This window comes from Spizellomyces punctatus, assembly GCF_000182565.1.
Source record: "Spizellomyces punctatus DAOM BR117 chromosome Unknown supercont1.6, whole genome shotgun sequence".
Taxonomy (NCBI): Eukaryota; Fungi; Chytridiomycota; class Chytridiomycetes; order Spizellomycetales; family Spizellomycetaceae; genus Spizellomyces; species Spizellomyces punctatus.
The window spans coordinates 1,009,444-1,035,756 of NW_015971542.1; the positions used below are offsets into that span (position 1 = coordinate 1,009,444).

Genomic DNA, 26,313 nt, shown 5'->3' on the forward strand with positions numbered 1-26,313 from the left:
AGACGGCGACTGGACCCTTGCAACATGCCGTTGGTGAGTGTGGCAAGGAATAGGTTTGCCAGTGATCCACGGCGGGTCGCTGTGATTGTTCGGAGAGGTTAACTGTGACATTCTCCGACAGGAATACGCACTTCAGTTCCGTGGGCGGTTTCCCGACCCAGGCCCGTGGAAGCTACCTCGTTCGTTCACTGCAAGACTCTCCGAGCCTCTTGGGATAAGTGATTTGCCAGTCCAGCGCGTTCGCAGGTCGAAACGTCGCCCTTATATGTTCAACATTATGGTTGTTGGTGCGTTTCGCGATACACTTATATATCTGCAGCACTAGCATTATTTTGCCCTTCATCTCACGCTTACATGTGAAGGTGAATCTGGATTGGGCAAAACAACATTCATGAACACGCTTTTCAACGCACCCTTGACGGAGCAGAGAACTCCAAAGAACCTCTCTGCCTCGAAAACAGTGGCTATTGATCCCACTACTTATGGTAAAACCCCATACACGGATCATCATTGGGATTTACCAAATGTAATTTTATAAACGTGCGCGAATTTCTCAGAGCTCACGGAAGACGGAGTCACATTGATGCTAACCGTCATCGACACCCCTGGGTTCGGCGATCAACTGAACCGGGAAACGAGGTAAGACCATGTCATGGAGCCTCTATGCAATAGACCAGTTTGTGGACCTGCATCCTTACCGTGTAATTCTCTAGCTTTGAGCCCATTGTGGACTATATCGATGCTCAGTACGACCTTTATCTCCAAGCCGAAAGTAGCCAGGAAATGCGGCGAAACATTAGGGATACTCGTGTCCACGCCCTGCTTTATTTCATTACGCCTTCAGGAGATAATGGGTACGTGACAGATATTTGGTAACGGCCACAGAAGATTTTGCTGAATGAGGCGTTCAGGTTGAAGGAGTTAGATGTTGAATTTCTCCAGCGGCTGTCCACTAAGGTCAATGTCATTCCTGTCATTGCGAAGGCAGACACATTGACGCCTGAGGAAACGTCAGCATTCAAAAAAGCGGTCAGTAATCCATGGTAATGCGTTGGCAGTTGATCTTGTCCGCTCAACTGGCACGTTATTTAGATATTAAGAGACTTTGAAAGACATGATATTCGTGTGTATCCCACGGCACATGCGGAGGATCGGGAAACCCTCGTCGACCTCGAAAGATACATGCCCTTTGCCGTCATTGGTAGTGATGATTTCATAGACGTTGGAGGCAAGAAAGTGCGTGGTCGGTCATACCGCTGGGGTGCCGTGGAGGGTATGTGTGATCGGTCGTACTGTGACGTATTTTTATGAACCCAAAATAATCTTTTCTCGTTTGCAGTTGAAAATGACAAACATTGCGATTTCGTACACCTCCGGGAATTGCTGATCAGGTAACACCTTTTCGTATGTACTTGCCATTTTATTCGCTTACAAATGATTCGGTTTAGGTCTAATCTTCAAGATCTCATCGAAACAACCCAAACCGTTCATTACTCCCAATATCGTTCCCAACAAATCCGTGAACAGGGTCGTCCTGAGTCGTTCCTTGCATGTGATGAATTTTACGAATCAAGAATCGAGAATGCTAAGCGAAGCCTTGCCGATGATATGCAGCGTAAGGAGGATGAGATGCGGCAGATGTTTGTTGCGAAAGTGCGGGAGAAGGAGGCCAGTTTGCGGTACGTTAGAACCATGAAATTCTGATAAATCGAATTGATGCTGATCTTCTGATATTAGGGAACGGGAAGAAGCACTAGCGCTTAAACGTCAGCAGATGATGGAGGAACTTGAAAAGATTCGCCGAAGCATTGAAGCGGAGGAGAGTACATACAACGAGATGCTCAAGTACGTATACCAGTCCCACATAGAGATGGACTGTGGAATCTGACGCACATCCTTTTATTAGGGCGAAGGGGACGCAAAAGAAGTAGACGCCTATGCATGACAGATTTTATATGTTTTAAAAGTACCTCTTTACGATACATTAAAAGAAATAAAAATGACACATTTAAATTGCACTTAGGTTCATGGGTGCCAATCTTCTGGGCAATATTGGCGTGAGCGAAGCAACCAAGGTGCGGATCTCATCTCAGTCACGTGAATCTCAACTGAACTCATTCTGGAGCTCACCTGGAGGTCACTACGCTAGCACAGAGATTATCATTTGGGAATAGAAGGATGCTACTTCTCACAGGACCCACATGGCCTACTTTCGACTTTGTTAAGCCTCGGGATGATAGTGCCATATGCACAACAGGGCGGTTTACAATACAGGGACAGCCTCTCTTCACTCAGGCAGAGGAAGATCAGGGTCTTGGTGAGGCGGACAGGCTTGGGCACGAGGCCAAAACAGCGTTGACAGTATGGGATTGTGTGCGTACATGCTGAAAAGATGTATTTCAGAAATACAAATAAAAAATGCACTGCTGACAACATGATTACTTGGGATCTCAAAGAGCGTAATTCTTGCCAAAATGCTGGAATATCAGAACACTCGCGCCGCTACGGCCATATCAGAGTTTGATGTTCGCGGAAAACGAGTGATTGAGCTGGTTGGTTGATGTCACACATAAACCTTACCCTCGTTAAGCTGTGATTTGCAAATACAGGGTGCAGGAAGAGCGTTGGTTGGTATGGCTGCCGCAGTACTAGGAGCGAACGTCGTCGTGACAGATGTGGATGACGTTCTGCCTGCTCTGAAAAAAGTGATTGCGTTAAACGAGCATATTATTGCATCGGATAAAGCAGAGAGCGAACTCAGTGGAAAAGGACGGATAGAGGGTGTTTGCAATTTAGATTGGACCCAAAGGTTCCTTACACGTTGAATAACGCTGCGTTCAAACTCGTAACTGACCAGCTTTTGTGTCCAAGATCGAACGTCATTTCAATGCTCCAACCCCCTTTTGATCTAATCCTCGCCGCTGATGTCGTTTGGCTGTATGATTTAATCGAACCTCTAGTAGCAACCATTGCAGGTATGCTAACATAATTTGAAGATTTGCGATCCGACACTAACACACTGACAGAACTCTCCTCTCCAAATACAACGACCCTTCTCGCCTACCAATCACGAGCCCTCAGGGCGGATCGACAACTCTTTTCAGCTTTGGAGAACCATCGCCTTAGCTGGGAAATTCTCGGGGACGAGCAGTTAGATCTATTCTATCGGAAGGACAATGTTGTGATATATCGCATTCAAAAGAGGAGGCATGGATAAAGACAATCCATAGGGATTCAGTGAAAAACGAGATCCGTTCCCACTGCGTAGCGCACTCGAGACTTTATTAATGCGTACTCATAACATGTCGGTATTGAATACACAGTTGGCGACCAACAACCGTCGGTGCGGGTTCAACGAAAGCGGCTTTAGGCGGACACAATGGTGTTCCTACCATTAATCTACTGAGGATGGGTGCATTCCCGCTAATATTGTTTCGTGCAGAGGGATTCTTGCAGACATGTTGACGTTTTGCTATGTATACATTGATGAATCTATGCCGCAAGAGGTGAAATAAGACGGAGAAGATTTGGGCGCGGTACGCTTCGTGTGAAACCTTGTGGATAATAAGAATATAACGGTGAGTAATGAAATTCGGACAATATCTTGCTATGCTCACTCGACTGTCGACCCGCAAGTCACAAAGTATGCGGTGAATGCAATCCAAAGACTACATCCATTCGCGACTACCTGGACTTCACCACATACCCAAGTAAAGGATGAAGGGAATGAACCCGATATGCACTGCCTTCTTGCCCCAGTCAAAGAGCTTCATGATGCGTTCGCGAGTCTCTTCCTGCATGTTGGCTTTTCTAGTGTGATTGGCAGAATGAACAACGGCAAAGGGAAAACTGCAAACTGAGAACGGAAATGTTCCTCCCTGTTGCTATGGAAACAACCAAGCAATGGATGACGTGAAAATGCAGCAGCATCACCATCGTTCCATCCTCCGCAATGGCCTCAAACCATTCCCCTTACTCTCAGCGCCTCTCAGTTGTTGATGATCCACGGTCGCCAATAACATATCTCATCACGGACTGTCCTAACGAAAAGTCATTGTTGGAGGATTATCTTCCACTGTTGCAAGCGCACGACTGCAGCAATGTAGTGCGCTTGTGCGATGGTGGGGCTTACAACGCCGATCCTTTGCGTCAGCACGGCATAACAGTTTGGGACTGGCCTTTTGAAGATGGTAAACAGGATGCTACTTTTTACATTGGTCAAGGAGCAGGCTGATCGACTTCGCGACAGGGTCGGTCCCACCTGAAGCGATAATATCAGCCTATCGTGACATGCTTGACTCGTTAACATCGTCCACAGCAACGTCAGACACGGATGCGAAGCGCCGGGATTCGGGACGATCTGGGAATGCTTCGTCTATTGTCGGCAAATCAAAGCCAGCGGTTGCAATCCATTGTATCAGTGGAATCGGACGAGCTCCGGTGTTGGTCGCAGCTGCCCTGATAGATTGTGGTGTCGATCCAGTGGAAGCAGTGGAGCTTGTACGAGCGAAGCGGCGAGGAGCGCTAAATAAGCGACAACTAGCCTGGCTTATGGATAAGAAGGGTGGCTTCAAACGAAAAAAGCGTGGCAAGGACGGTAAAGGGTCTATAGGTAAAATGTTTGCCGGCTTTTTGGGCAAGAAGGATTGACTGCATAGAGTACCGAACGCAAAACCGGAGGCCTCCCATAAAATAGAGGGGGCACGTACTGACAGACGTCATGATTAGAGTAGGCAAGGTAGGTCGTCGAAAGGGATGTAATCGGGTGTCACAGAGGTTTTGCTCAATCTCGTCCGCACTATTTTTATTAGGTGGCCCTAATTGCGATATTAGTCCGAAGAACAACTCGTTGTTTTCACTTTTCATTAGATGTGTACTTGAAATCAAACAAATCATTATTATACAAGATGCAAATCATGTAGGCAGGGGAGCGGCTTTCATGCCGATCCAATCTGTCCGTGGTCCTGCCGTCCCATTCCACCCTATCGACAAAACCCAACCCTAGTATGTTACAGCATTGCCTGATCCGTTTGCAATCAATCGCAATCGCGTAGCAATAAAGCTCACAAACGGAAACAGCATCAAGACAGTCCAAAGCATTTGGAGACATCCACGTTCCTCCCTCCTTGATTTTTGAAGGGCCTTCTCTCTTTCCAAGTCATCTCTCCACACAGCCTCCTCGTTGGGATCTGCGGTGCCCCACCACCCCTTCTGCAGCCGGCCTTCCAGCTGATACGCGGCTACCCTTCGATCTTCTTCCCAAACAGGAGCGACTTCGATCCCTAGGCGAAGCTCATTGAGTAGGTCAGCAAATATCTCTATCGATCCATCCGGGACGCTGGTGGACGATAGAAACCCCAGGGTTCGGGGGCGGTAAGGACATAGGTATGGAGACCGAGCAGTTGAAATGTGTGTGTGACAGGCTTGGAGAAGGAGATCTAGGAGTATCTCAGGGGTAAAGGACCGCGAATAGGAAAAGGAAGCACGGATAAAGCCGTTGGCGTCGGTGATAATCCCGTTGGACTTGTCCCAAGCAACTAGAGTAAATGTGACAAAATATCAGAAAATAAAATCATAAAATATCGCAATGAGGCGATAAGCACACATCTTGAGGCTACTACATACCAATGGACCAGTCTCCTGCAGGGTCATATGGTAGGGATCTCGCAACCTCGATTGCTTGGCGAAGCGCGACATGGTCTTTGGAATAGCGTGGTCCGGGCATTTTAGGAGGAAGTGCGTCAGATTGTGAGTTGCAGCGAGAGGGATGTGGTAAAGCGAGAAAAAACAGGTTTCCTTACTTGGGGCTCAGAAAACATGGAGGGCTTTTCAACAACAAAGGGACGGACAGGGTGCTCCGTAAGACGACAGGAGGTGGTAAGCAGTAATGTGACTGTGCAATGATTAGCAAAATCGTTCGACCATTTCGCCCATGGGACTTTGACGCATGTTGAGCAGAAAGATTTTGTAAAGATGAGCGTTGTTTTTGACGCCGTTGGGGGATTTCTGAATCGGAACAGACGAAAGTTCTACTGGCTGGGAGGAACGGTGGGAAGTGGATATCTTTTGTTCAAGTATGCACAATGGAAATGGACCGAGTTTCAGCAACGGAGAGAGATTGAACAGACGGCGAAATCAAAGTATGTCACTGCAACCATTGAAAGCGGCTACAGAAGCAAAAGCTCCTTCGTTGGCATACCGCAAAATTTTGGGAGCTTCATCTTGCTAATATGGTTTTTGACAGCGTCAAACGCCGCTTTGAACAAAACTTGCAAGATTGCACATTTGCAGTCGGATCTTTACTTCCTACGCTCGGTGAAAACTTGTTCAACGAACTCAATGTGGAGCTGTTAACTGCACAACTGCAACAAACACGGCAAGCCAAGACAGAGGGGGGAGAAGGAGGCGAAGATCAGCCAGGTGCACCTGTAACTCAACCGCGGAAAACAAAACTGGAGATCTGGGAAGAGCTGAAGCTGCTAAGTACGCTGTGGTGATGAGATCACAAATGCAAGTTGATATCCGATTGTGCTAAAGCAGATTGATTCTTTATTGCCAGGTTTTACCCGGACAATATCCTCTGTATATCTTGTGACCCTCCTCATTGTGTTTACACACCTCCAGCTCAGCCTTTTGGGAAGATTCTTCTATCTCGATAGCGTTGTAGCATTCTCGCAAACGGATCGTGAACAGCAAGTTCGGGGAACAGTCGGAGGACGGAAAGGGGTTTCGGACGAAACGGAACGCAAGTATCTGACGTTCAGTTGGTATGTCTTGAACGTAGGATGGAAACAGTGTGTTGCCCAAGTACAGAGAGCAGTGCAAGAGGTTGTTGGAAGGTGAGAATCTCTTATTGTGTTCTTAGTGAGCTCATCGTAAATCATGATTGCACTAATTTTAATGATTGGTTGCTCTAGCATATCACTGAAGGAGGTCACAACCTATGACGCACTGATTGAAATCATTGGGAAAGTGCGAGAAAAGGTTGAGGACGAAAATGGAGAAAACTCAAAGTACGTCCATTAATAGAGTACCCGCACGTTTTGAGTTTGGTGGTAATTGAGGCTGTAATTTAGCATGACTGCCTTCTTACTTCCCGAAGAAGGAAAGGAGGAAGATGTCTTGCGTGCCGGGGGAGTTGAAACCGACGGGTTTGTAGTGGATAAGGAGCTGAAGGATCTGTTGAACGAAACAAGGGACTTTCTGGACAGGTAGGCGATTTGATGTAGGAAACGAGATCAGTCATTCAAATGTCTGATAAATGATTCTGTTATATTTAGTAGCGATTTCCGTAAAGTCCTCAAGTCATGCTTTGATGAGGCATTTGACCTGCTCTTCAAGCAACTTCGCCCAACCTTTTTTGCAGAACAGGAGTCCAGGCAGAGGTCACATATTGCTGAAGTCCAAGAAGGGGAAGATATCCAAGACAATGCTGAGAACAAAGGCAAAGCAATGCCTTTAGCAGGGGTAATACCTGTTATTAGTCGATTAGTCCATCATGTCGTAAACGGAGTGCCAAACATTTTCTTGGAGGTAACTGTTATAAGGTGATTTGTCTCCATCTACCATGCTAACACAGTTATGTTTTCTTAGATACTCTCGACACAACCCGAATTGAAAGCTTTGTCTGTAGTTATGTATACTGGATGGGAGGATCATGTGCTGTAACTGAGCTGCTTTATTCTTTTTGATACCGCTACATTTGATCCTGTAATGGAAAGCCCTTGCGCAACGCAGTTGGACTTTTTGGAACTGCATGGCGATAACAATGATTAGCTAAGCAGAAATGACACGGCGATGACGGGTGTGAAACTTTGGCCCCCGCAACCTCCTTCAAGTTCATAATCGCCTTAAGCACAGTCCTTGTTTGTCTTTGCACCATAGAGTTTTGCAACCTGTCGTTACAAACAGTACGTTTCTCACAGAAAACCTCTACGGGCCTTGCAGAAAACCTCTACACCACCTACTTGCATTAATTCACATGGCCGCCGAGAGTGTCTCGCACGGAGTTCAGCCTACGGAGCGGTCTCCCTTGCTGGGGACCACTCAAGTGGGTTCGCAAGATACAGAACATATATGCGAGAGATCACCAAGATTTACACTTCCAAATCGCCGCACAATTCTGCTCTCTCTGTTGGTCGTCGGTATTCTCATTTTGGGCGTTGTGGTTCCAGTGGTGTACTTTGTTGTAATTCCGGACCGTCTACGAGAAGCGTTGAACGGAAACGGCGCAGACATAAGACAGATTCATGTTATCGATATTCAAAATGATCGAATTGCGCTCCGTGTTCGTGGACTGGCGCATAACGACGACGTTCCCCCCGTTAGGGTTACAATGCACCCAACACTGTTTTCATTCCTCAACATTGCAGGCGCAACGCAGGAGAGCGTCAAAACATTGAAAAGTGATATGGAAATCAGTGAGGAGGAGTTACGGATTGGTTCTTTACAGTTTCCGGGACTGGTGGTACCTCGAGGAGCAGTCTCGGTTCCAATAGATTTCGTCAGTGCGGTCGAACACCTAAATATTCCACTTATCGAGCGGCTTTTAAGTAGTCTTTTGAAGGGTGGAGAGGAACCGATGCCTCCACAGATGTTTCGCTTGCAAGCTAGTCCGCTGATGTCGTTGCAACATGTTGGTTCCTGGGTGATTCCTTTACAAAACAATATCTTCTTTGATCCAAGTAAGCATAGACTATTCCGTTGATATGTTGTTCCCTATTGTGACGTTTTCGGCGTAGGTAAAACCTCAGCACCGGACTTGTCTCAGTTTAACATTACCCTCGTCGACAGCTCTTATACACCAAACGCAACAGATCCGTCCCAGTTACTTCTGTTTGCGAACCTTTCCTTCGACAATCCTACCGTTCTATCCTTTGCCCCACAAAACATATCCGTTCTCTTCTCCATCCACTATGAAAATGATCGTATCGTGGATGTGATGATTCCTTCTTCGACGACGCAGTTGGCGCAAGGCCACAACAGCAACGCTACCGTATACGGTTCTACTGTTCCTCCCGAAGGGACGATGAAACTAATGCAGCTAGTCGGAAAGTATGCTGAGGGGGAAAACACAACCGTGGTGTTAAAGAACTTCCGACTTGAGTACGAGCAGAGACGAGCCTCATTGCCATGGATTGAAGACATTTTGGCCGATATGGAGTTTGAAGTAGAAATACCTGCCCCGGAGGAATCGGATGATGATGGGTTGCGGAGGGCCCAAACCTTTGGTATCAACACAGTCAAGACAACTGGAAGGACAAGGAAGGCTTTGTCAGCAGCTTCCCGATTTCAAAATCAGCGAAAGGGTTCCTCGTAGCGCAACCCCCCGTAGTTTCTGACCTCATAGTTGTATTGTGCTGTACATTTTCCGTATCTTTTTGTGAATGTGCCTGTTTGATGGTTCGCGTAGTATATAGATTGAAGTCCAGATTCTAATTGCGTTGCAGGAATACGCCTTATTTTCGTAATAGTGAATGGATAACATTTCATTGTGATGCATATATTAAATTTCCAGTCTAAACAGTTACTTCGAACGATCCAACTACTATGTTACAATATAAATGAAATAAACTATGCGAAGGTGGTCGTGCGTCTGTTCGACTCTGCTCTATCTTCGCCGAGATCACACCTCACTTCTTCCATCACAGTGTCGGTGCTTTCCATCCTTTCCCAAATGTGCTCCTTTTCTAGTAGCGGATCCTTCCAGGCTCTCCAGGTAAATACTCCGTGTAAGTTCCATACGAGAACAAATAGGAAAGTTCCCCAGGCAATTCCGCAGCAGATCCACACGAGAACGTGAACCGTCGGCGTATTCACAACTTTGGAGTACTCGCTGGTCGCCATAGCCACAGCAGCGGTTGGGAAAGTTGCTGCCCACCATGGAAGGTAGGACTTTTGCGGGATGGTTCTCAAGTATGCGCGCCAGAGTGATGGTACAATGAGCACGCCGGCGGCCAAACTGTTGAACAAGAAGAAACGGCCAATGTGTCCGAGATGATCTGTTGTTCCAGATGGCATATCGCTCAACGTGATTCGACTGACATTCACCCATGCGAGTGATGCTATCGCGCTCGGTGCGACAGTCAAGAATACTTGTGGGACGGCCCCACTCGTTTCCAGATGCTCGCGAGCCATCGAAAAATTTTGCCACAGACTGACATACATGACGATCCAATAGAAGGAGCCCACATAGAACAGGAAAGTGGCTACTTCCAGCCAGCCTATCAAGGCACCCAAAGAGGACGACAGGAACCATGGAACTAGGGTAAACAGATACGACGGTTCCGCGTCGCGGTATGAGATACCAAGCTTTGGTTTCTGCATCGACGACATCCATCCGCCGTAAACGAACAGGCAGCCAATCAAGTGCAAGATTGTGAGGATGCAAAATGGTATCTCAAAGTTTGCATGACCGAGAAATGACTCTGGATATGCTAGTGTCATTAGGAAGGCACCAATAAGGAAGAGGAAAAAATCATTATGTCGAAGAGGATGATGGAGTTCCCAGCTACATATTCTTGGATATCTCAGTGCTTTGAACGCGTAAAGGATGGCAGCGACACTGGAAACCACAAGTGATATGAACCATAACACGACGTGTATGGTGTCTGAGATGTGGACCCACGGGAGGGATGCAAGGTACTTGAAGAGAAGGGATTGAGCAGCTAGCCCCGGTATAACACCGACCGAAGTAACGGGAATGCGAGCCAGCCATGGCGGTCTTGAACGGGTCTCCCGACTCGTTCTCCCCTCCTCCATTGCCGTCGACTGCATTTTGGAATGCATAATGTGTGGGGAGGAACACTTCCTTTTTAAATGTTGAGCGTCTCCCGCGGGCGGAATGCGCTGTTCGTGGATGACGCGATTGTCGTAATTTTTCATTTTTCTTTTTCATCTCCCAGGGGATCGATAATTTGTCACGTGGACAGATAGTGTTACGTAATTGGCCCCCTTTGGGCCCCCCTTTCCCACTGGTCTATAAAAGGACGGCCCATTCACCCATTCCCCGTTCATCCATTCTCTTCATCTGAGTAGTTTTCCGGTCGATGACTGCAAGTCTCAAGTGTGGTGCGTGGTCATAGCAAGTGAAACGTCAGTCGCTGCCACTTTGGCCTTACTCTTCTTTCATTTGCTCGCAGATTCTGCGACCGCATCGTGATGTTGCCATCGTGCCATCTTCTCAAGAATCGTCCCCGCGCAACTTGGAGGTACGACAAGCAAGTTCAACGAAGAGTGCTGCATGAGTTTATCGGATCGATATGCGCAGCAGCGTACCTTCACTGAAGAATGCGGCAACATGAATCTGTTATGCGCAGTAAGTCAGCGACGAGCACATCACCTTTGGCAACAGCCCAATGATTGTCCCCGAAGTTTTACTCAGTGCGCGACAAGAGGCAGCATGAAGATGCGCAGCAAGTTCGTCAAGGTAGCCCAATGATTGTCTCCGAGGGTTTTACCCGGTGCGCGACATGAGGGAGTATGAAGATACGCGCAGCAAGACAGTGGAGGCCAATCATATACGCGCAGCAAAACAGTGGAGGCCAATCATATACGCGCAGCAAGACCGTGGAGGCCAATCATATACGCGCAGCAAGACAGTGGAGGTCAATCATATACGCGCAGCAAGACAGTGGAGGCCGACCCAATGATTGCCCTGAAGACGACCAATGATGGGCTTGAGGGAATCGCATACGCGAGCCAGGTACGTTTGCTGGAAAGGGCGGCATGATGTTAGCGGAAGTGGACCCAATGATTGCCCTGAAGGCGTTGCCTAATGATGGGCCTGAGCGAATCGGATACGCGTAGCCAGGTACGTTAAGGGAACATGACGACAGGAGTGGAAAGGCGGTTAAAACGTGCGTCAATGGGGAAAATGCGGTGTACTGCGAGATGATGTCAGTGGATGGACAAGCGCTTTACGGGAAAGGCGGGCATGATATGAGTGAGCGAATACGCGCTTTGTAAGGTACGTTTTGATTGCAGAGTGTCGCAACGGTGACGGGAACGTATGGGATGTGCGTAATGTGCGCGGATGGACATGCGCTTGCAAGTACGTTCACAAAGTGGTGGAACGCTAGGAATCAAGACAGTGGAGGCGAGCCCTATGATTGCCCTGAAGACGACTAATGATGGGCTTGAGGGAATCGCATACGCGGATAGGAGAGTGCAACATGATGTATGCGAGTGGATGGATATGAGACGAGCAAGCGATATCCTGGCAAATCCAAGTAAGTTAAGGCAGGTCGAGACAGTCCCTATCATTATTTGAGATGAGCGCAAGTGGCGCAAGTGGCCGAACCATTGGGAAAACAATTGGATCTGTGGACTTTTATCGGACTGGAGCAGTGGGCCTGCAGAACCGTCTCGGGCACGGGACTAGACAGGATCATGTGTGGCCATAGCATTCCCTCACCTTTAACCCATGGGCACCCCGAGATGGAGGTTGGAATGGATTGATTCGATAAGTGCGCACATTCACTACCCACATCCTATCAGTCGCTTTAGCTGCATGCTTGTAAGTTCAGTTACAGTGTGCCATAAATGGGTGCCCATGGGTTAAAGGTGAGGGAGTGGAAGGCGCTCAATGCTGCGCAATGCGCAGCAATGCTTGGAGATGCGCAGTATGGACAACGTACGCGTTACAGATCAGTTCGCGATCAGCGCGTGACGCGCGCGATTGAGACGACTGCGCATCCGACATGGATGTTCCATATCAGGATCGTATGCATGCACCCGCGGACCAAAGGATGAGTTTTGGGGGCCATTTTATTGAAACTACAAAGGATATATTGAGGGGCTGATCTGTCCACATCACGGCGCTCTATGGAATCTATTCTGTTGCCTGTGATGGTCTCCAATAAAATCCTTCTGAGCTATCGTGTCACTACATAAGCACACCTATGCCAACGCACATTCTGCAATGACCTCTATCCTTGGTCTACTTTATCTGATTACTGGTTGAATTTCATCAACCTGCGCTTCTTGCCATGATCTCTAAATCCTCCATCTCCCTCATCTGGGCTTCCAATTTCCCCGGACGTTGGCTTAATTTCATTACCCTGTCTTTGGTCCGCGCATCAATAAGCAAACCCCACAGTCTCAAGTAAAAAGCCTTTGCCTTCTTTGGAGTCACGTCTTCGCATTGCAGACATCGTTCAAGAAACTCGCCCTCTGGCAGTCTACAGATTTGACGTCCTGATTCTGTGGGACAAAGGATGTCTGGATTGACCTTTGGGTACGCCCTGCTTACCCAGCCGCGTAAAGTGGCATTGTCCCACGTTGCCGGGTCATCAGGGTCGTTAGATTTTGCACGACGCTTGAGGGATGGAGTGACTTTGAGTGGGCCCATAAATCTTAACGTATTTACGGTTTGAGAAGCATCCAGGATGCTATGAGGATGACGGTGGTTACCCATCTGCCATGAAACCGATCCCAAATCTTAAAAAATTCACCTGGGAGCCAATGTGCCAACAATTACAGTTCGAGATTGTTTGGCTGATGACAATTCAAACGCGTTTTTCAGAAGCACCGTAATCTTGGAGGTTCGGTAAGGCACGTGAACGTGTTTCCCGGTGGTCGTGGCCGCCAACGCCCGACTACGGATACACTCCTTGAGGGCCTGCAGGCTTTTATTGATCTCCTTTGACTCTAGAATTCTTTCCTTATCATGGTGCTTTGTATCCCCGCTTCCCTCGGATCCAGCAAGGTCAATGAGATACAGCATACCATCCTCCATATGGGGTAACCGGCGGTTAGTGATGCGGATTCGACAAATGGCATGAGACCGACTAGATTGACGGTTTTTAGCGGTCGCTTTAGTACGGCGAAGCGAAGATGCCTTTGTGATGAGAGACTGAAAATGTTCGGTGGTTTGGATAATTTCTTCGGTTATATTTTTGATTTGAATCGCGCCAAAGGTATCTTCAAGAATATCCACAGTGGCTCGATCGTTTAAAAGGTCATACGCCTGATTACCAAAGAGCTCAAAAAATGACAGCTTGATAGTAAAATCCGCATCGTCGGAAACAGGCGTAGACGGATCTTGAAGCAGCCGGTATTCTTTTGCGAGATTGAAGATGTCTCGCGCAACACATCGTTCAACCCCTGTATGATTCCAACTGTGAGCGGAAGATGGTACCAGATACGCAAAGAGCGTACTCTACTTACCGGTGAGCGTGTGGGTTTTTCCAGATCCCGTCTGTCCATAAGCAAGAAATGTACCCACGCCTCCACCCAATGCTACAGGAATCAAACCCAGCGTAGTCGCTGCAAAAACTTTTTCAGTCTCGTCATCCGGACCAAAGACCACGTCAGCGTTCACAGTAGTGGTGTTGGCAGTTAATTGCCCGTTATACTTTAGTTTTGGAGCGAATACATGCAAAGAGGGGTTGATTGCGGCCACCGCAGAGTAATGGCCAGCATTCTCTTCGTCGGGTAGCAGTGGCCGTACGCGAATGCAAACTGTTATATCCACCGTGAAGTCGGCATTGCGATCAGCGTCTATGGCTTCCTTCAATGCAGGTGCCGCCAAGATAGGAGCTGGAGCTGGTTGTGCTGCGACATGAGCTGCAATCACTCGTTCAAATGCTCCTCTACTGGCTAGAAGCCGTTCGTCTGATGTTGTGTGGTCATTCATACTGATCCCTGGCCCGCCCGTGGGAAGATCTCAGGATCTCAAGGGTGGAAGGGGGGCCATGGAAGTTGCGGCACGTGTTCAACGCGAGACTCCCGCGGGAACTGTCGCGGTTTGCCGCGGTTCATTTCTCGCGTTTTACTGCGCATGAAGTACACGTACATTTCATATGAAAGTGGGAACAGTCGTATAAACGAGTAGAGAATGAGCCTCCTTTTTCATAGCTCTAGATCGTAAATATCCATTCTAATACATAAGGAATAATGTGAAACCAAAAAGAAAACATTAAGCTACTGCCGGGCGATTAAGTCGGCTAACTTTCAGCACCATATCGTCCCCAACTTCAGAAATATGTTGAAGAGCAAATTTGAGATCCTCCATTGTGTGAGCAGCCGACAAACAGAACCGTACGCGTGAAGTAATAATGGGTGTTGCCGGGTATCCCACAACAACGACGGCAATGCCACGTTTGAGCATCTCTCGAGAGAAGGCGGGAATCTTTGCAGGGTGGAACAGAAGTAATGGGACAATTGGGGAATCCTCGTCACCGTATACAATGAACCCCATCTTGCGCAATTCGGCCGAAAAAAAGCGACAGTTGCGTGCAAGCTGTTGGATACGGCGGCGTCCTTCATCGCCGCCTTCTTCACCCATGATAATGCGCATGGAGGTGTATATCTGTTGGAGAATGGGCGGAGTGATGGCTTCGGCGTATACCGACGCATGTGTATAGAATCGAACACGATCAACAATTTCCTGCAAACGAATTATGCTTTCAGCAGTGGAATAAAAGACAGTCTAAACCATCGTATGCCTACCTGTTTTGCAGCAATATAACCGCCAGCAGCACCGAAACTTTTTGTGAATGTTCCCATCATGATGTCAACATCCTCTGGATCGACGCCAAAGTAATCACAGATACCGCGACCATTGGGTCCCATGGCACCAATCGAATGCGCTTCGTCCAGATACAAGTAAAACTAGCGAAACGGGTACCATTTAGGTCACATTCGACGCGCCCCTTTTGCTTTTAGTCTCAAGATACCTTGTATTTCTTTTTGAGCTCCACGATTTCGGGAAGAGCGCAAATACTGCCTTCCATGGAATACAACCCTTCGACCATCACAAGGATCTTCTTCCATGGTCGGTGAGTGCGTGGCTGACCGCCCGCAATCGAGTTGCGAAGGACGGCCTCCAGATCCTTCATATCTGCGAAATGCAATTGTGGTTTAGAGAAGTAAACGGAGGTCAGCATGTACCATGCCCACAATACCATTATGCTTGAACACACGGATGCTTGCGCCAGACACTCGAGCTCCGTAGACGAGTGATGAGTGATTTAGCTCGTCGCTAATAATGAGGCACCCCTACATATGCATGTGAGTCCAGACAATCCTTGCCAGGCAGCACATCCGCAGCGGTCCTGGAGCGTACCTTCCCAACGAGCGCAGGGATCGTGGTAGAGTTGGTAGCAAAGCCCATGCTTATAATCATAGCGGCCTCCTTGCCAACAAAACGGGCAACCAATGCCTCCACTTCTTGATGCTGATCAAGGGTACCTGTACAACAGAAAAACAGTGTGAATACCACACCAATCGCAATTGTACTCTCATGATATATTAACCCACCTGCCTCCATCCTGCTGCTGCATGTGGCAACACCATACTTTCTGACAGCAGTTTCGACTGCATCAGCACATGGACCCTCACTCTGAGCAAACCCGAGATAATTATAGGATGACAAGTTGAGGACTTCCTTTGTTTCGCCAGTCAGTCTAGGGAGGAATCGAAGTAAGACCTTTGCAACAACATCCTAGTGAAGAAAGGTGAGCATACTTGAAAGTTCTGTTGTAATCCTCGCTTTTGCGGTCCAATAGAGTTATCGTCCTTCCCGGCACGTTGGTGACTGGTCTGTTGAAACAATCGCGGATACGGACGTATAAACGACGGTGATAAAATGTGTCGAATCCAGAATTGATGGGTGCGTATCCCTGTAAAAACAAACTCGTAAGCAGGGGAAGATCAAGGGGGAAAGTCTCGTCTGGCAATGACCATGCCAAGAAAGGACCCAGTTTGCTTACATTCTGCGTCTTCAGGTGCTTATACTCGTCACTCTTTAACCAAAACCCAAAGAAATCCCGGATATGTCCGAAAACAATCAGGAAAAAGTAGCTCATGTAGGTCGTGATGAGCACACCAATCGGTGCGTCCTCAATAAGATGAGCCTCATTCTCCTTGTGCTTCCCGTCAGGTTGCGGCTTGTACAGGGGAGGTGGGCAGTCGTCAATAAGCGAAGACGGCGTCGACATAAGGTCCGCCGACGAGATGGGAGGGCGGTACTTGTCGAAATGCGCACGCTTGCCTTTGCCCATTGTTGGAAAGTATTTGGGTTCTGACTACAGACGTGGGGAAATATCAGTTTCCGACAGAACAATGCTGTTGCGCGGAATCCTCGTCGGATTTGTGACGGTTCCTGCAGGTTACCGTTACGTACCTCTGCAAATCAGTGATGACAACCACGTATGAAATGGACTTCCCAAAGTCGTTACTTTCCGATTTTGAGCTCACCTCCCACACTGGTCGCTGTGTGAATTCAAACGACACAGCGGGTCTTTAGTGCCCTGGTCGCGCCAATCCACCCAGGCCGCGTGGCTTGAAGTGGCTTATCGGTAGAAATTGTAGAATTCCGAAATCGATTAAAAACTATGCATAAACTGTTTCGTAGATGGAGCCGAGAAAGCATGGCGAGTAGGAAACAGATCAAGGTCGATAGCTTTAACGTCATAAACTACGAGAGGCCCTTGAAGGGCACACGATGTGACAAGTTGGATGGATTTTTTGGGCAATTGACTGATGGTCACCCACCACAGGCCGTCGTTCCCTATCTTGCGAGTCCAACGATCCCGTCATGTCCTTTCACAGCGCCTTTCAATAGCAAAGAAGCGCCAACGTTCCCACAATTGGGATATGGAAGGCTTTGCAGACATTGCCAGTGCAGCCAACGGTTTGCAATGTTCCGACCTGCTGACGTAAAATACCACCCTCCATTACATTAAGTGTGGTTTGATCACATTAGAAGTATGGAAACCTTTCAGGAATCCTATGGCAGAGATCATGCTTTGTTATCTTTTGGGCATCTGCTTCGTATTGGAGACGAACAGCACCATTGAAGACAGCACATACCTTTGAGAATCGGTTTCTTTGTAGGGTCAAAGTGGTGCGTGCACCTTTGGCGCTTTCTTTCTTTGTAATGTCCCGCTTGGAGATCATATCGCCCGAAGGTGCAGCATGCGAGGAGATATGGACCGTTGGAAAATCTACTAAAGTATAATACCACAGGGCTCCGCGTTGATGGGCGTAGGCCTCTGGAGCTCCGAAGAGTAAATTCCCGTACGGCTGTCCTTTCACAAGCCGATGGCTCTGCATATATTGAACAAGGGAACACAAAGTGCTTGGCCGCTGTTTACGGTCCCAGAGAAGTGCGCAAGAGATAGTTGTTATTTGGGTGTCGAACTATGTTAAAACGCTTTCTATCAGCCAACGAAACGAGCAGCCCTACTACATGATCGGGCTTTGATCAATGTGGAGTACAGTGTTGCCAGCTTCAGCTCAGGGGAGCGAAAACAAAAGCTACGCAGAGATAGGTACGCAGGTATCGGTTAACGCTCCATCCTAGCAAAGCCCTACTCACGAGCCATTTCTAAACTTGCCAATAGACGCCTTATGGAAATTGCTTCAACCATCAAACGCACATTTGAGAACGTCATCCTTACCACCACTTTCCCACGATCGGAGATCGATATCTATCTCCAGGTCCTTCAAATTGATGGAGGTGCTCTTCACACTGCCATTAACGCTGCGACTTTGGCGTTGGTGGATGCGGGCATCCCCATGACGGATTACGTATGTGCTTGTTCCGCTGGATATGTGAACAATCAAGCCATATTGGGTATGGTGACTCGTTCCTGGCTATTGAGGATTTAGATCTAACCGGAACGATACCCAATGGGATCAAATTCAGATTTAAATTATCTAGAAGAATCTGCGGAAATACCAACGCTAACTGTTGCCTTGCTACCAAAGAGTGGCAAAATAACAATGCTCGGAGTAAGTGACCATGTCATTCCATTTCAGGACTCTTGCTGACCTGTATCTCGACATGATATTAGCTTGAATCGCGACTACATCTGGATAAGCTTGAACCGGTAATACAACTTGCGTCGGATGGCTGTAAGCAATTAAAAGAGAATATCGATGCAACAATACGAGAGTCCACAAAGTCTCTTGCAAAGACAATCTTACAATAGCCGTTGCAAAAGGGACACCATGAAATGGTCATAGCGTAGGGCTTGTACATATGCGTGTTATGATAAACTACAATAGATAAGAAATCGCGCCACTGTATTAAGAGGCAGCAGCTTTCCTGATAGCGTGACGTAGCTTGCTCCGATCAGGATCTACCTCCGCAGACACATCAATCAATGCCCGTAGATGCGTCATTATTCCATCCACTCCAACTGTGTCCACATTGGGAAACCCTGGAATGGGAGCCAGCCTAAAAAGTACACCTAGGGTATATCTGACGTTCTCCGCCATTTGCTGCCAGTCATACTTTTCTGTTTCTAGTGCCTTCAATTTACTTCTCAACTCGACTGATTCTCGTAAGTACTGAGATTTATCGCGTTTAAGGTCTTCAATAGTAGATTTGAGTTCCGCATGCCCTTGTTCTAGGTCCTCGTTCTTATGGCTCAGGCTAGTCATCTTCTCCGTAAGCTGTGCGACTCGTGCCTTCAGTTCCGCCTTCTCTTCTGCTCTCTCCAATAGCTGTTCTTCTTTTCTAACTAATCGTACATCGAGCTCCCGCACCTTGGCCTCCAAGCGAGATCGGGTGTCGTGAAGTTCTTTTCGCTTGCTTGCAAGTTCCTGTTGAAGATCCTCCACAAGCCTGTTCTGCTCGGCCAACTTCAAAGCAAGCTCTTCGGATCGTTGGTCCTTTTCAGCCATGCGTCGAGTGGTGCTTTCGATTTGGCGGTCTTTTGCAGCCTGCTGTAGCTGTAGGGGGTCGTTGAATTGATTAATTTGATACGAGGTGCCCGAATGAGAGTCCGCGTTCGTTGCAGCAGCGACGGAGCGTGATGATAAATCACCCTGCAAGGCAGACGAACGCGGAACGGCGTGCTTTGAAAGATCAGGAAATCGGGTGACGGTGGGAATGGTGAGGATTCTAATTGATTCGTCTGGTGGTCGCTCAGAGGAAGGCACATTGTTTGCCACTCCATCTCGCTGGTAATCTGATGGGCTGGAGTCGGAGAACAAGCTTTCAGCAAGCAAATCCCTCTCCGTCCTCGCCCGCTTGGCGGCTGATGCAGGTACAGGAGAAGGGGATAACCGCTTTAACGAAGGGCGTGGCCGATGGAGTAGGACATCTTCCGGTCCAGTTATTGACACAATTTCTACATCTGAATTGGAGCTAAGCATCGATCGTTGCCTTCGCGGAGTCAGCTTTGGTCGACGTTTGTGCTGTTCACACAGCAGCATCGTAGAGCGAGCACGTTTCTCCCTTGAATACTCCACGGTACCCGCATTTATGGCGCACATGATGTGAAATCGCTTGTCGCAGCCTTGTGAAGATTTGCATTTCACTGTAACTGGATCTGAGTGTCAGTAACAACCTACTAGTCATCGAAACCCTAGACAATCCTTACGTCCTTTGGCTTTGTTACAAATGTAACATTTGTGACGAGCAAGTTTGCTACGATCTATTGCAATGGGCAACGTTTCATCTTCAAGTCTCGGGTTCAGCAGTGTGCACAATACATGTACGTATTGGCCCGAGGCGGTTGTTTTCCAAAATGCTCCATCCTCGACAGGACAGCATACTACGCTAGTTTTCGAGAAATCTTCATCAGAACATCTCTGGCAGAACCATGGATCGTCCCCGGGCGGAATGCTGTCAATGCCATAACATTCTTGATGTACCGCCAGGTTGCAACCAGTATGGAGGAGCTCTGGGAGAAGTTTTGAGTCCAACAATCAACCTCTATCCGCCGTTAGCGAGCTCGTACCCTGGCCTTCGCAAAAGATAATGTCATTCTCTACATCGACTGTAAAGGATGATGCGCTAATAGATTAGGTTGGAAACATGACCATAATGAGAACGTCTTGACCAGAAGCATACATGTGGCATCCCCGCAAACATCACAAGGTTGCTCCAGTATTGTCTCTGCTGCTACTTTCTTCTTGTTGTTTGCAGCGGCTCCGTCAGCTCCACGAGAACTAAAATGGGTTCGGAGATCTCTCATCTCCAGCGTTTGTGACAAAATGGTGAGAGATCTCCCAGGTATTGGGATCCAGGTGACTAAGCGACCTGGGCTAGATAATCCAGACCCACCTTTTGCGCGTCGTATATCCCTCCAAGCAGTACGTCAAAGTTCAAGCATTGGTGACAGACAGAAAGAAGACCTGCGTCGCTACATGTTTTAGTTTCCTTTATCAAGTGTGCCTTTGCAAATCCCTACGCCGCGTGCCGGCATCCGGTGACATATAGGAGAGACACCCGAGATCAGTCAAGCCTCATGCAGAAGCCCTTTTAGCTCAATTCCAGTAGATCGTGCCTATATCTGTCGCAATCCCAACCAAACATCATAATGGCATCTCATGCCCCTCCAAAGGTCACAAGAAGGTCGACATTGAGGAGCAAGTCATCAAATACAACCAACCAGATCCCGCCAAAAACTACACGGGAAAAGGGAGCGGATAGAACGAAAAAGGCTCAGATAACGTCGAAAGCTGGCGAATCATTGGGGGTAATTGAGAGTTTGCGGAGATGGAGGAAAGATGCCTGGGACCAGAACTTGTGGTCTACGGCCTCCTACTGGGGAGACAAGATCTTGACGATAGGTGGTGAGTGTTACAGAGTAGTACGATCGTAGGAGAAGGGACGGTGCATGATGTCAACTAATAACGCTATGACGGCGACAATTTGCTAAAAGGAGAGCCACAGGATTATTACTGGCAAGCGAAGATTTACTTTGCAACTGGCGAATTTGCAAGAGCGGATTACCTGCTCTCTGGAAATCCAGAGATTCTGGAGTCAAGCATCCAATGCAGATACATGGGGGCACTATGTGCGGTATGATTGATATGAGATTAGAATAAGCCGCCCATTCGATGCATTCCGACGGCTTATTGGACATCGTAGGTAAAACTGGGAAAATGGGACAAAGCGGATGCCCTGCTACGGGATAAAGCCGGCAGGAGAGGTTGGTGCATTTAGGAGCTGTATCCCCTCTTCGTCGAATTAATATTGTCGAATATTTGATTTAAGAACGACCCAAGATTGACGAACCTAGTGGGATAAAGGTAAATTGGATGGTCAACTCAAGTCAACGCGGCAATTTAACATCCCGTTCATTTCCCAGCTGGAGGCGTCAATATGCTATCTGCAAGGAATTGTACACAGTCGCAAGGGAGAGTTAAAGCGAGCCAATGAGCGGATGAAGCAGGCTGTGATTGAAGATCCACGCTGCATTGAGGTACTGTGCACTTATAGACCCTACACTCTCGTTTAGCCTGAACTGAACTCTTCTCTTATAGGCATTTAACTGGCTGTTAAACAACCATGTCATGAATGTGCAGGAAGGTATGTAGCTTTCACAACATTATACCGGATCGTATACACTAGACCTTATTTTCCCTCTCTCTCTGTGTGAATTTGTAGAGGAAACTTTTTTACATACTTTGGATTTTGGAATTTGCGGTCAAGATGCGGACTTCATGAGATCAATGTATCTATCTAGCATAAAGAAGGTTCGTAAGCGAAGGTTGGTGCTTGGCACAACCACGTGCAAAACATCACATTGATGTTATTAATATGCCTTGGGCAACAGTACGATGAAGCGAAAATCACTCACCTCGAAACAACATACAAACTCGCGGGGAATAGTGATATTTTACATCGCCGTGCGGAGCATCTTTTTGAACAATGTAGATATTCTCAATGCTACGAGATAACCTCACGGTATGCGGTCTATTCTCGTGATCGCCAGACACACGGGTGCTCTAACATTCCTAATTTTTAGAATTGTGAAGGACGATCCCTTTAATTTAAAATGTGTGCCAATCCATGTGTCGTGCCTATCGGAGCTTGGAATGAAGAACGACTTGTTCTACTTTGCCCATCAACTAGTCGAGACGTTTCCAGACAGGGCATGCACGTGGTTTGCTGTTGGAGGGTACTATCTTCTTATAAAAAAGAATCTGGAAGCGCGGAAGTACTTTAGGTAAGTGATGTAAGGCATGATATGCTGAGATCTGTCAATTGCTGAGTTTGTCTTGACAATGTAGCAAATGCACCCAGCTTGACGGAAGCTTTGGTCCTGGGTGGCTTGGATTCGCTCACTCATTTGCTGCCGAGGGTGAAACTGATCAAGCAATATCCGCCTACTCTACCGCGGCCAAACTGTTTAACGGGTAGGTTATGCTGACATGGTCATTTCTAGTTGACCATTTCTAACATGTATTGTGACGCAGAATGCACCTGCCATTGATGTATCTGGGAATGCATTATAGCTTGGTTAATAATCTTGAACTTGCGTCGGATTACTTGCACCTTGCCGAAAACATGAACAAGTCAGATCCGTTATTGATGAATGAGTTGGGAACTTTATATTCGCGGAAGAAAGAGTATGTCCTTTATCTGCACAGTTGGTGGACGTTTCTGCTCACCGTGAAAACACTTCCCTCCCACCAGCCATCAGAAAGCCATTTTCTATTTCGAAAGAGCGCTGGTGCTCGCAGATAATACGAATTACACATCGGTACAATGGGAAGCTACTTGGTTCAACCTAGCTCTAACACATCGGAAACTTCGGTGAGTATTCCACTTGAGATTAGATCTAGCAATGGGACAATGCTAATTAGTCGTCGCATCCAGAAATTATGCCAAAGCTCGTGAGTATATCGACAAGGTCCTTGAGATCAATCACAATCTTTTCGATGCGCATGCACTACTGGGATACATCGCTCACGCGGAAAATAAGTTGGAAGCTGCCATAGGCCATTACTCTGATGTGGGTGGTAAAAACGAACAAGCCTGCCGTTGATAGATGGTTACTGACGCGACCCCTTTATTAGGCATTATCATATAATCCTGACGATACCATGTGCCATGATTTGATGAGGGAAGCAATGGCGGATGTTCAATCCGTTTATGATGATCCAGAATGCTGGCCACGAATAGCTGACTTTAATGGCGCGGACGATAGTTTTTTATTACCTCCAGACTTGGAACAGTATCGAGTATTTGAGGACGTCCAGGGATCCGAATCCGGCCCTTTCGATTCACAAGGGACGCCAATGGGGTCATTAGAGGGGAGTGATATGGACGAGTCGCCATATCCGCAGATATATACCCCAGAGACTGCTGTGCCAGGATCTAGAACCAGTTTTCCCGAGCGAAGGTCCAACGCGTATAGTTCTGTCAGTAAGACACCACGAGGTCTTCTGAGTTACGGAAGCGGTAGCGGATCAAAATCATCACCGAGCGTGACTGGGTCTCCATTCGGAGAGGACATGTCGTTGGGATCCCCATCTATTGCACGACAACTCGCAAGTGGGATATCTAGTTTTGCAGCAGGAACATCAAGTTCCAGATTCACACCCCAGAGAGGACGTCAGTCGCGGAACAATCCGCGCCTTGGTTGGCCTCCGCGAGATCCTGCAGGGCTGGTATTTGGAAGTTCACCAGTGGGAGCTCCAGTGCCTCAGCCACGTAGGACTCTACGAGATGTGCGCGGCATGGTGTCCGCTACGCCAAGCGACGGGGATGTCAGTATGGATATGGAGATTGATGACTTGGAATAATCGCCAAAGCTGGTCAAGCGACTAGATCATCATTCAAACCATATTTTGGCTCGCTCACTTACATTCATAAGTGTGAGAACTGTACTATAATAGATTAGAGCGTAGGGTTGTTTGCAAGAGCGCTAATGGAGTTGCTACGGATATCATTCTTTTGTACACCAAACTCAAGATGACGGTTCTGATATTTCAATCTTTTTTTATCGGTCTACCTCCATCGGAGTGGCCCCCGTAACCCCTTCCTCGCCAGAATGCGACCCCTCCGACGGTCCGCCTCGAGTGCTCTTTCGCTGTCGCCGATGCGCACCTTTGTAGCTCATATCAAACCATTGATTTGGATGCTCTATAGTTTCAATTATGCCGCCCCCTTCCTCTCCAGCTGCAGCTCTCGCCTGCCTGTGGGCCTGCCCTCGAGTGACCTCAAAAAGCTTTGTACAGGCAACCTGGTAATGTCCCTCCCGAGCCAAGCGGGCTATATCTGTTATACCACTCTCAGCTACTCCATATCGATGCATCAGTGTCCGCAGATTGTCACTTGAGAAGTGTTTGAAAGGGCAACCGTGATGATCCCCAGGCCCCGGTTGATTCGACGTGATGATCTTCATGCACGAGTATGGCGTATAGTTTGTTCGTTTGCCCTCTGCACCGTAGTTGTATCGAACATTATAGGCGTACCCTTTCTGGAACTGGTCATCTGTCATCTTGTGAAATGACTTCCGCCAGAAGAGAAGGGCTTCTTCAAGGGGAAGGCCAACGCCTTTCAGGAACAGACCGTACGTGAGACGGCCCATGTGTTTTAGATGTCCGTCATGTCGGAGGGCTTCATGAAGATTTCTCATACATGGTGGGAAATGTGGGACAAGTCCATCAATGTCGTCGCTGGTTACGTGCTCCCTTGGGCCTCCCGAGCCTGGTGTATAAGCTTTGGAAAGGTACTGCTTTGAAATCGAGTTAAGCACCGGAACAAGTCGATCGTCTTCGTCCATTTGTGGTACCGCCTTTGCCGTAGCTTCAAGTGCGGCGTTCAGGTGAGTTCGGAAGGCGTTGGCAACGAGAGTGGGCTGTTCTCGTTCCGGGACGTAAGCCCATCCTGCATGCAAGTATACCTGACGTCTACCTACGAGGTCAAGGACCTGTTCAAACTGCACTCGATAAAAGTTTATCTGCGAGAGCTCGTCTGTTGACAGGCCGTGTGTTGCTCGAAGCTCAGTCTCAAGATTCTTTTTCTCTTCTGGTGTGATGACCGACATGTCCATCTGAACGTGCTTGAGAAAACGGTCACGTTCTACTTGCTCCTCTTGCTTGTATCTGTACATGAACAAAGCAGTCTCCTGCTTGATGAACCACTGTCGAAGGTCGGTAGTTCTGCAATATGCAAGACGGAGAATGAAGTGACTAATGTGGTCCTTGCGGCGTTCTTCGTAGAGTTTCTGAGCGCCTACTCGATTGATTGTCACGTTGCGTCCAAGATGTAGGTGCTCATCATGTACATTTTGAATGTATTTAGCTGCATCTTCCTCCTTCTTTGACCGGATATATGCTGTTTCAACAGCTTTGAGGACCCGAAGACGGTCGAGGGCGAAAGTCTCAAATTCATTGAGAGTGAGCTCGTAAGGGGGAGGATCGATATAGAAATTCAAGGATGATGGATAAGGCCCTAGCTTGGGATCTGCGTGCCGTACAACTTCGTAACTGCCTCCTGCTATGGATGTCCCGCGTTGTTTTAGCATCTTTATTAACGTCAGATGCAGACAACTGGCAAACCTACCTTTCAAACACCGATTCCGTTGTCCGAGACACGTGATAGATCGGACATCC

General features: G+C 47.8%; 12 protein-coding genes across 13 annotated transcripts; 6 read left to right on the forward strand and 6 right to left on the reverse strand.

Moving 5' to 3' along the window:
- Nucleotides 1-24: 24 nt before the first annotated feature.
- On the forward strand, nucleotides 25-3,560 carry SPPG_04107 (uncharacterized protein; the record flags this gene model as incomplete). The annotated part of the gene is made up of 17 exons (XM_016752355.1): nucleotides 25-33; nucleotides 122-287; nucleotides 363-485; nucleotides 558-639; nucleotides 714-854; nucleotides 912-1,029; nucleotides 1,093-1,273; nucleotides 1,340-1,391; nucleotides 1,449-1,679; nucleotides 1,738-1,845; nucleotides 1,907-1,927; nucleotides 2,024-2,136; nucleotides 2,195-2,373; nucleotides 2,457-2,552; nucleotides 2,610-2,809; nucleotides 2,872-2,975; nucleotides 3,027-3,560. 17 exons carry the CDS (start codon nucleotides 25-27, stop codon nucleotides 3,215-3,217), a joined length of 2,115 nt encoding a protein of 704 aa, XP_016609054.1. The 3' UTR covers nucleotides 3,218-3,560.
- Nucleotides 3,561-3,948: 388 nt separating this feature from the next.
- SPPG_04109 (uncharacterized protein) lies at nucleotides 3,949-5,000 on the forward strand. Its single transcript, XM_016752356.1, has 3 exons — nucleotides 3,949-4,190; nucleotides 4,250-4,738; nucleotides 4,812-5,000. The coding sequence occupies exons 1-2, from the start codon at nucleotides 3,953-3,955 to the stop codon at nucleotides 4,648-4,650; spliced, it is 639 nt and encodes a 212-aa protein (XP_016609055.1). The 5' UTR covers nucleotides 3,949-3,952; the 3' UTR covers nucleotides 4,651-4,738; nucleotides 4,812-5,000.
- On the reverse strand, nucleotides 4,846-5,849 carry SPPG_04110 (uncharacterized protein). Its single transcript, XM_016752357.1, has 2 exons — nucleotides 5,626-5,849; nucleotides 4,846-5,537 (listed from the first exon to the last, which is right to left on the reverse strand). The coding sequence occupies exons 1-2, from the start codon at nucleotides 5,723-5,725 to the stop codon at nucleotides 5,002-5,004; spliced, it is 636 nt and encodes a 211-aa protein (XP_016609056.1). The 5' UTR covers nucleotides 5,726-5,849; the 3' UTR covers nucleotides 4,846-5,001.
- A 59-nt stretch (nucleotides 5,850-5,908) lies between these two features.
- SPPG_09176 (uncharacterized protein) lies at nucleotides 5,909-7,798 on the forward strand. Its single transcript, XM_016757333.1, has 7 exons — nucleotides 5,909-6,140; nucleotides 6,245-6,483; nucleotides 6,560-6,839; nucleotides 6,918-7,013; nucleotides 7,077-7,211; nucleotides 7,281-7,533; nucleotides 7,594-7,798. The coding sequence occupies exons 1-7, from the start codon at nucleotides 5,974-5,976 to the stop codon at nucleotides 7,666-7,668; spliced, it is 1,245 nt and encodes a 414-aa protein (XP_016609057.1). The 5' UTR covers nucleotides 5,909-5,973; the 3' UTR covers nucleotides 7,669-7,798.
- A 37-nt stretch (nucleotides 7,799-7,835) lies between these two features.
- SPPG_04113 (uncharacterized protein) lies at nucleotides 7,836-9,685 on the forward strand. The gene is made up of 2 exons (XM_016752358.1): nucleotides 7,836-8,684; nucleotides 8,742-9,685. Exons 1-2 carry the CDS (start codon nucleotides 7,982-7,984, stop codon nucleotides 9,317-9,319), a joined length of 1,281 nt encoding a protein of 426 aa, XP_016609058.1. The 5' UTR covers nucleotides 7,836-7,981; the 3' UTR covers nucleotides 9,320-9,685.
- SPPG_04114 (uncharacterized protein) lies at nucleotides 9,481-10,814 on the reverse strand. Its single transcript, XM_016752359.1, has one exon. It carries the CDS (start codon nucleotides 10,786-10,788, stop codon nucleotides 9,574-9,576), a length of 1,215 nt encoding a protein of 404 aa, XP_016609059.1. The 5' UTR covers nucleotides 10,789-10,814; the 3' UTR covers nucleotides 9,481-9,573.
- Nucleotides 10,815-12,758: 1,944 nt separating this feature from the next.
- Nucleotides 12,759-14,662, reverse strand: SPPG_04115 (uncharacterized protein). Its single transcript, XM_016752360.1, has 3 exons — nucleotides 14,170-14,662; nucleotides 13,455-14,106; nucleotides 12,759-13,391 (listed from the first exon to the last, which is right to left on the reverse strand). Exons 1-3 carry the CDS (start codon nucleotides 14,636-14,638, stop codon nucleotides 12,971-12,973), a joined length of 1,542 nt encoding a protein of 513 aa, XP_016609060.1. The 5' UTR covers nucleotides 14,639-14,662; the 3' UTR covers nucleotides 12,759-12,970.
- Nucleotides 14,663-14,785: 123 nt separating this feature from the next.
- On the reverse strand, nucleotides 14,786-17,234 carry SPPG_04116 (serine C-palmitoyltransferase LCB2). The gene is made up of 9 exons (XM_016752361.1): nucleotides 17,129-17,234; nucleotides 16,716-17,030; nucleotides 16,471-16,625; nucleotides 16,264-16,409; nucleotides 16,070-16,194; nucleotides 15,909-16,002; nucleotides 15,681-15,844; nucleotides 15,454-15,615; nucleotides 14,786-15,391 (listed from the first exon to the last, which is right to left on the reverse strand). The coding sequence occupies exons 2-9, from the start codon at nucleotides 17,004-17,006 to the stop codon at nucleotides 14,921-14,923; spliced, it is 1,608 nt and encodes a 535-aa protein (XP_016609061.1). The 5' UTR covers nucleotides 17,007-17,030; nucleotides 17,129-17,234; the 3' UTR covers nucleotides 14,786-14,920.
- Nucleotides 17,235-17,622: 388 nt separating this feature from the next.
- Nucleotides 17,623-19,053, forward strand: SPPG_04117 (uncharacterized protein). Its single transcript, XM_016752362.1, has 6 exons — nucleotides 17,623-17,915; nucleotides 17,974-18,113; nucleotides 18,172-18,278; nucleotides 18,351-18,583; nucleotides 18,656-18,741; nucleotides 18,804-19,053. Exons 1-6 carry the CDS (start codon nucleotides 17,885-17,887, stop codon nucleotides 18,939-18,941), a joined length of 735 nt encoding a protein of 244 aa, XP_016609062.1. The 5' UTR covers nucleotides 17,623-17,884; the 3' UTR covers nucleotides 18,942-19,053.
- Nucleotides 18,978-21,131, reverse strand: SPPG_04118. Of its 2 annotated transcripts, XM_016752364.1 has the most exons (5): nucleotides 21,026-21,131; nucleotides 20,813-20,936; nucleotides 20,700-20,738; nucleotides 20,340-20,642; nucleotides 18,978-20,282 (listed from the first exon to the last, which is right to left on the reverse strand). In XM_016752364.1, exons 2-5 carry the CDS (start codon nucleotides 20,934-20,936, stop codon nucleotides 19,039-19,041), a joined length of 1,710 nt encoding a protein of 569 aa, XP_016609064.1. In that variant the 5' UTR covers nucleotides 21,026-21,131; the 3' UTR covers nucleotides 18,978-19,038. The 2 variants fall into 2 exon arrangements, with proteins under 2 accessions (XP_016609064.1, XP_016609063.1); XM_016752363.1 differs by lacking the exon at nucleotides 21,026-21,131 and having other exon boundaries at nucleotides 20,813-20,965.
- Nucleotides 21,053-24,661, forward strand: SPPG_04119 (anaphase promoting complex subunit CDC16). The gene is made up of 14 exons (XM_016752365.1): nucleotides 21,053-21,537; nucleotides 21,627-21,766; nucleotides 21,836-21,896; nucleotides 21,962-21,996; nucleotides 22,056-22,169; nucleotides 22,231-22,276; nucleotides 22,355-22,443; nucleotides 22,524-22,654; nucleotides 22,716-22,916; nucleotides 22,981-23,106; nucleotides 23,167-23,319; nucleotides 23,387-23,506; nucleotides 23,570-23,705; nucleotides 23,770-24,661. Exons 1-14 carry the CDS (start codon nucleotides 21,282-21,284, stop codon nucleotides 24,496-24,498), a joined length of 2,337 nt encoding a protein of 778 aa, XP_016609065.1. The 5' UTR covers nucleotides 21,053-21,281; the 3' UTR covers nucleotides 24,499-24,661.
- On the reverse strand, nucleotides 24,625-26,250 carry SPPG_04120 (DNA primase subunit PRI2). Its single transcript, XM_016752366.1, has one exon. It carries the CDS (start codon nucleotides 26,223-26,225, stop codon nucleotides 24,696-24,698), a length of 1,530 nt encoding a protein of 509 aa, XP_016609066.1. The 5' UTR covers nucleotides 26,226-26,250; the 3' UTR covers nucleotides 24,625-24,695.
- Nucleotides 26,251-26,313: the final 63 nt, after the last annotated feature.

Excerpts from the sequence above, each read along its gene's own strand:
- SPPG_04109 (XM_016752356.1), top strand. The coding sequence starts at position 3,953 with ATGGCCTCAAACCATTCCCCTTACTCTCAGCGCCTCTCAGTTGTTGAT. Across the intron at positions 4,191-4,249 it reads GGACTGGCCTTTTGAAGATG|GGTCGGTCCCACCTGAAGCG; the intron begins GTAAACAGGATG and ends ACTTCGCGACAG.
- SPPG_04110 (XM_016752357.1), bottom strand. The coding sequence starts at position 5,725 with ATGCCCGGACCACGCTATTCCAAAGACCATGTCGCGCTTCGCCAAGCA. Across the intron at positions 5,538-5,625 it reads TGCAGGAGACTGGTCCATTG|TTGCTTGGGACAAGTCCAAC; the intron begins GTATGTAGTAGC and ends CATTTACTCTAG.
- SPPG_09176 (XM_016757333.1), top strand. The coding sequence starts at position 5,974 with ATGAGCGTTGTTTTTGACGCCGTTGGGGGATTTCTGAATCGGAACAGA. Across the intron at positions 6,141-6,244 it reads GAACAGACGGCGAAATCAAA|CGTCAAACGCCGCTTTGAAC; the intron begins GTATGTCACTGC and ends GGTTTTTGACAG. Across the intron at positions 6,484-6,559 it reads GGAAGAGCTGAAGCTGCTAA|GTTTTACCCGGACAATATCC; the intron begins GTACGCTGTGGT and ends CTTTATTGCCAG.
- SPPG_04113 (XM_016752358.1), top strand. The coding sequence starts at position 7,982 with ATGGCCGCCGAGAGTGTCTCGCACGGAGTTCAGCCTACGGAGCGGTCT. Across the intron at positions 8,685-8,741 it reads CAATATCTTCTTTGATCCAA|GTAAAACCTCAGCACCGGAC; the intron begins GTAAGCATAGAC and ends TTTTCGGCGTAG.
- SPPG_04114 (XM_016752359.1), bottom strand. The coding sequence starts at position 10,788 with ATGCATTCCAAAATGCAGTCGACGGCAATGGAGGAGGGGAGAACGAGT.
- SPPG_04115 (XM_016752360.1), bottom strand. The coding sequence starts at position 14,638 with ATGAATGACCACACAACATCAGACGAACGGCTTCTAGCCAGTAGAGGA. Across the intron at positions 14,107-14,169 it reads AAAAACCCACACGCTCACCG|GGGTTGAACGATGTGTTGCG; the intron begins GTAAGTAGAGTA and ends GGAATCATACAG. Across the intron at positions 13,392-13,454 it reads GTTGGCACATTGGCTCCCAG|CATCCTGGATGCTTCTCAAA; the intron begins GTGAATTTTTTA and ends TCATCCTCATAG.
- SPPG_04116 (XM_016752361.1), bottom strand. The coding sequence starts at position 17,006 with ATGGGCAAAGGCAAGCGTGCGCATTTCGACAAGTACCGCCCTCCCATC. Across the intron at positions 16,003-16,069 it reads TCCCTGCGCTCGTTGGGAAG|GGGTGCCTCATTATTAGCGA; the intron begins GTACGCTCCAGG and ends ATGCATATGTAG. Across the intron at positions 15,392-15,453 it reads GTTATATTGCTGCAAAACAG|GAAATTGTTGATCGTGTTCG; the intron begins GTAGGCATACGA and ends ATTCGTTTGCAG.
- SPPG_04117 (XM_016752362.1), top strand. The coding sequence starts at position 17,885 with ATGTCCCGCTTGGAGATCATATCGCCCGAAG. Across the intron at positions 18,114-18,171 it reads CTGTTTACGGTCCCAGAGAA|CCAACGAAACGAGCAGCCCT; the intron begins GTGCGCAAGAGA and ends GCTTTCTATCAG. Across the intron at positions 18,584-18,655 it reads GAACAATCAAGCCATATTGG|ATTTAAATTATCTAGAAGAA; the intron begins GTATGGTGACTC and ends GATCAAATTCAG.
- SPPG_04118 (XM_016752364.1), bottom strand. The coding sequence starts at position 20,936 with ATGAGAGATCTCCGAACCCATTTTAGTTCTCGTGGAGCTGACGGAGCC. Across the intron at positions 20,739-20,812 it reads TGTTTGCGGGGATGCCACAT|TCGATGTAGAGAATGACATT; the intron begins GTATGCTTCTGG and ends CATCCTTTACAG. Across the intron at positions 20,643-20,699 it reads TATCTTTTGCGAAGGCCAGG|AGCTCCTCCATACTGGTTGC; the intron begins GTACGAGCTCGC and ends AACTTCTCCCAG.
- SPPG_04119 (XM_016752365.1), top strand. The coding sequence starts at position 21,282 with ATGGCATCTCATGCCCCTCCAAAGGTCACAAGAAGGTCGACATTGAGG. Across the intron at positions 21,767-21,835 it reads ACATGGGGGCACTATGTGCG|GTAAAACTGGGAAAATGGGA; the intron begins GTATGATTGATA and ends TGGACATCGTAG. Across the intron at positions 21,897-21,961 it reads GGATAAAGCCGGCAGGAGAG|AACGACCCAAGATTGACGAA; the intron begins GTTGGTGCATTT and ends ATTTGATTTAAG.
- SPPG_04120 (XM_016752366.1), bottom strand. The coding sequence starts at position 26,225 with ATGCTAAAACAACGCGGGACATCCATAGCAGGAGGCAGTTACGAAGTT.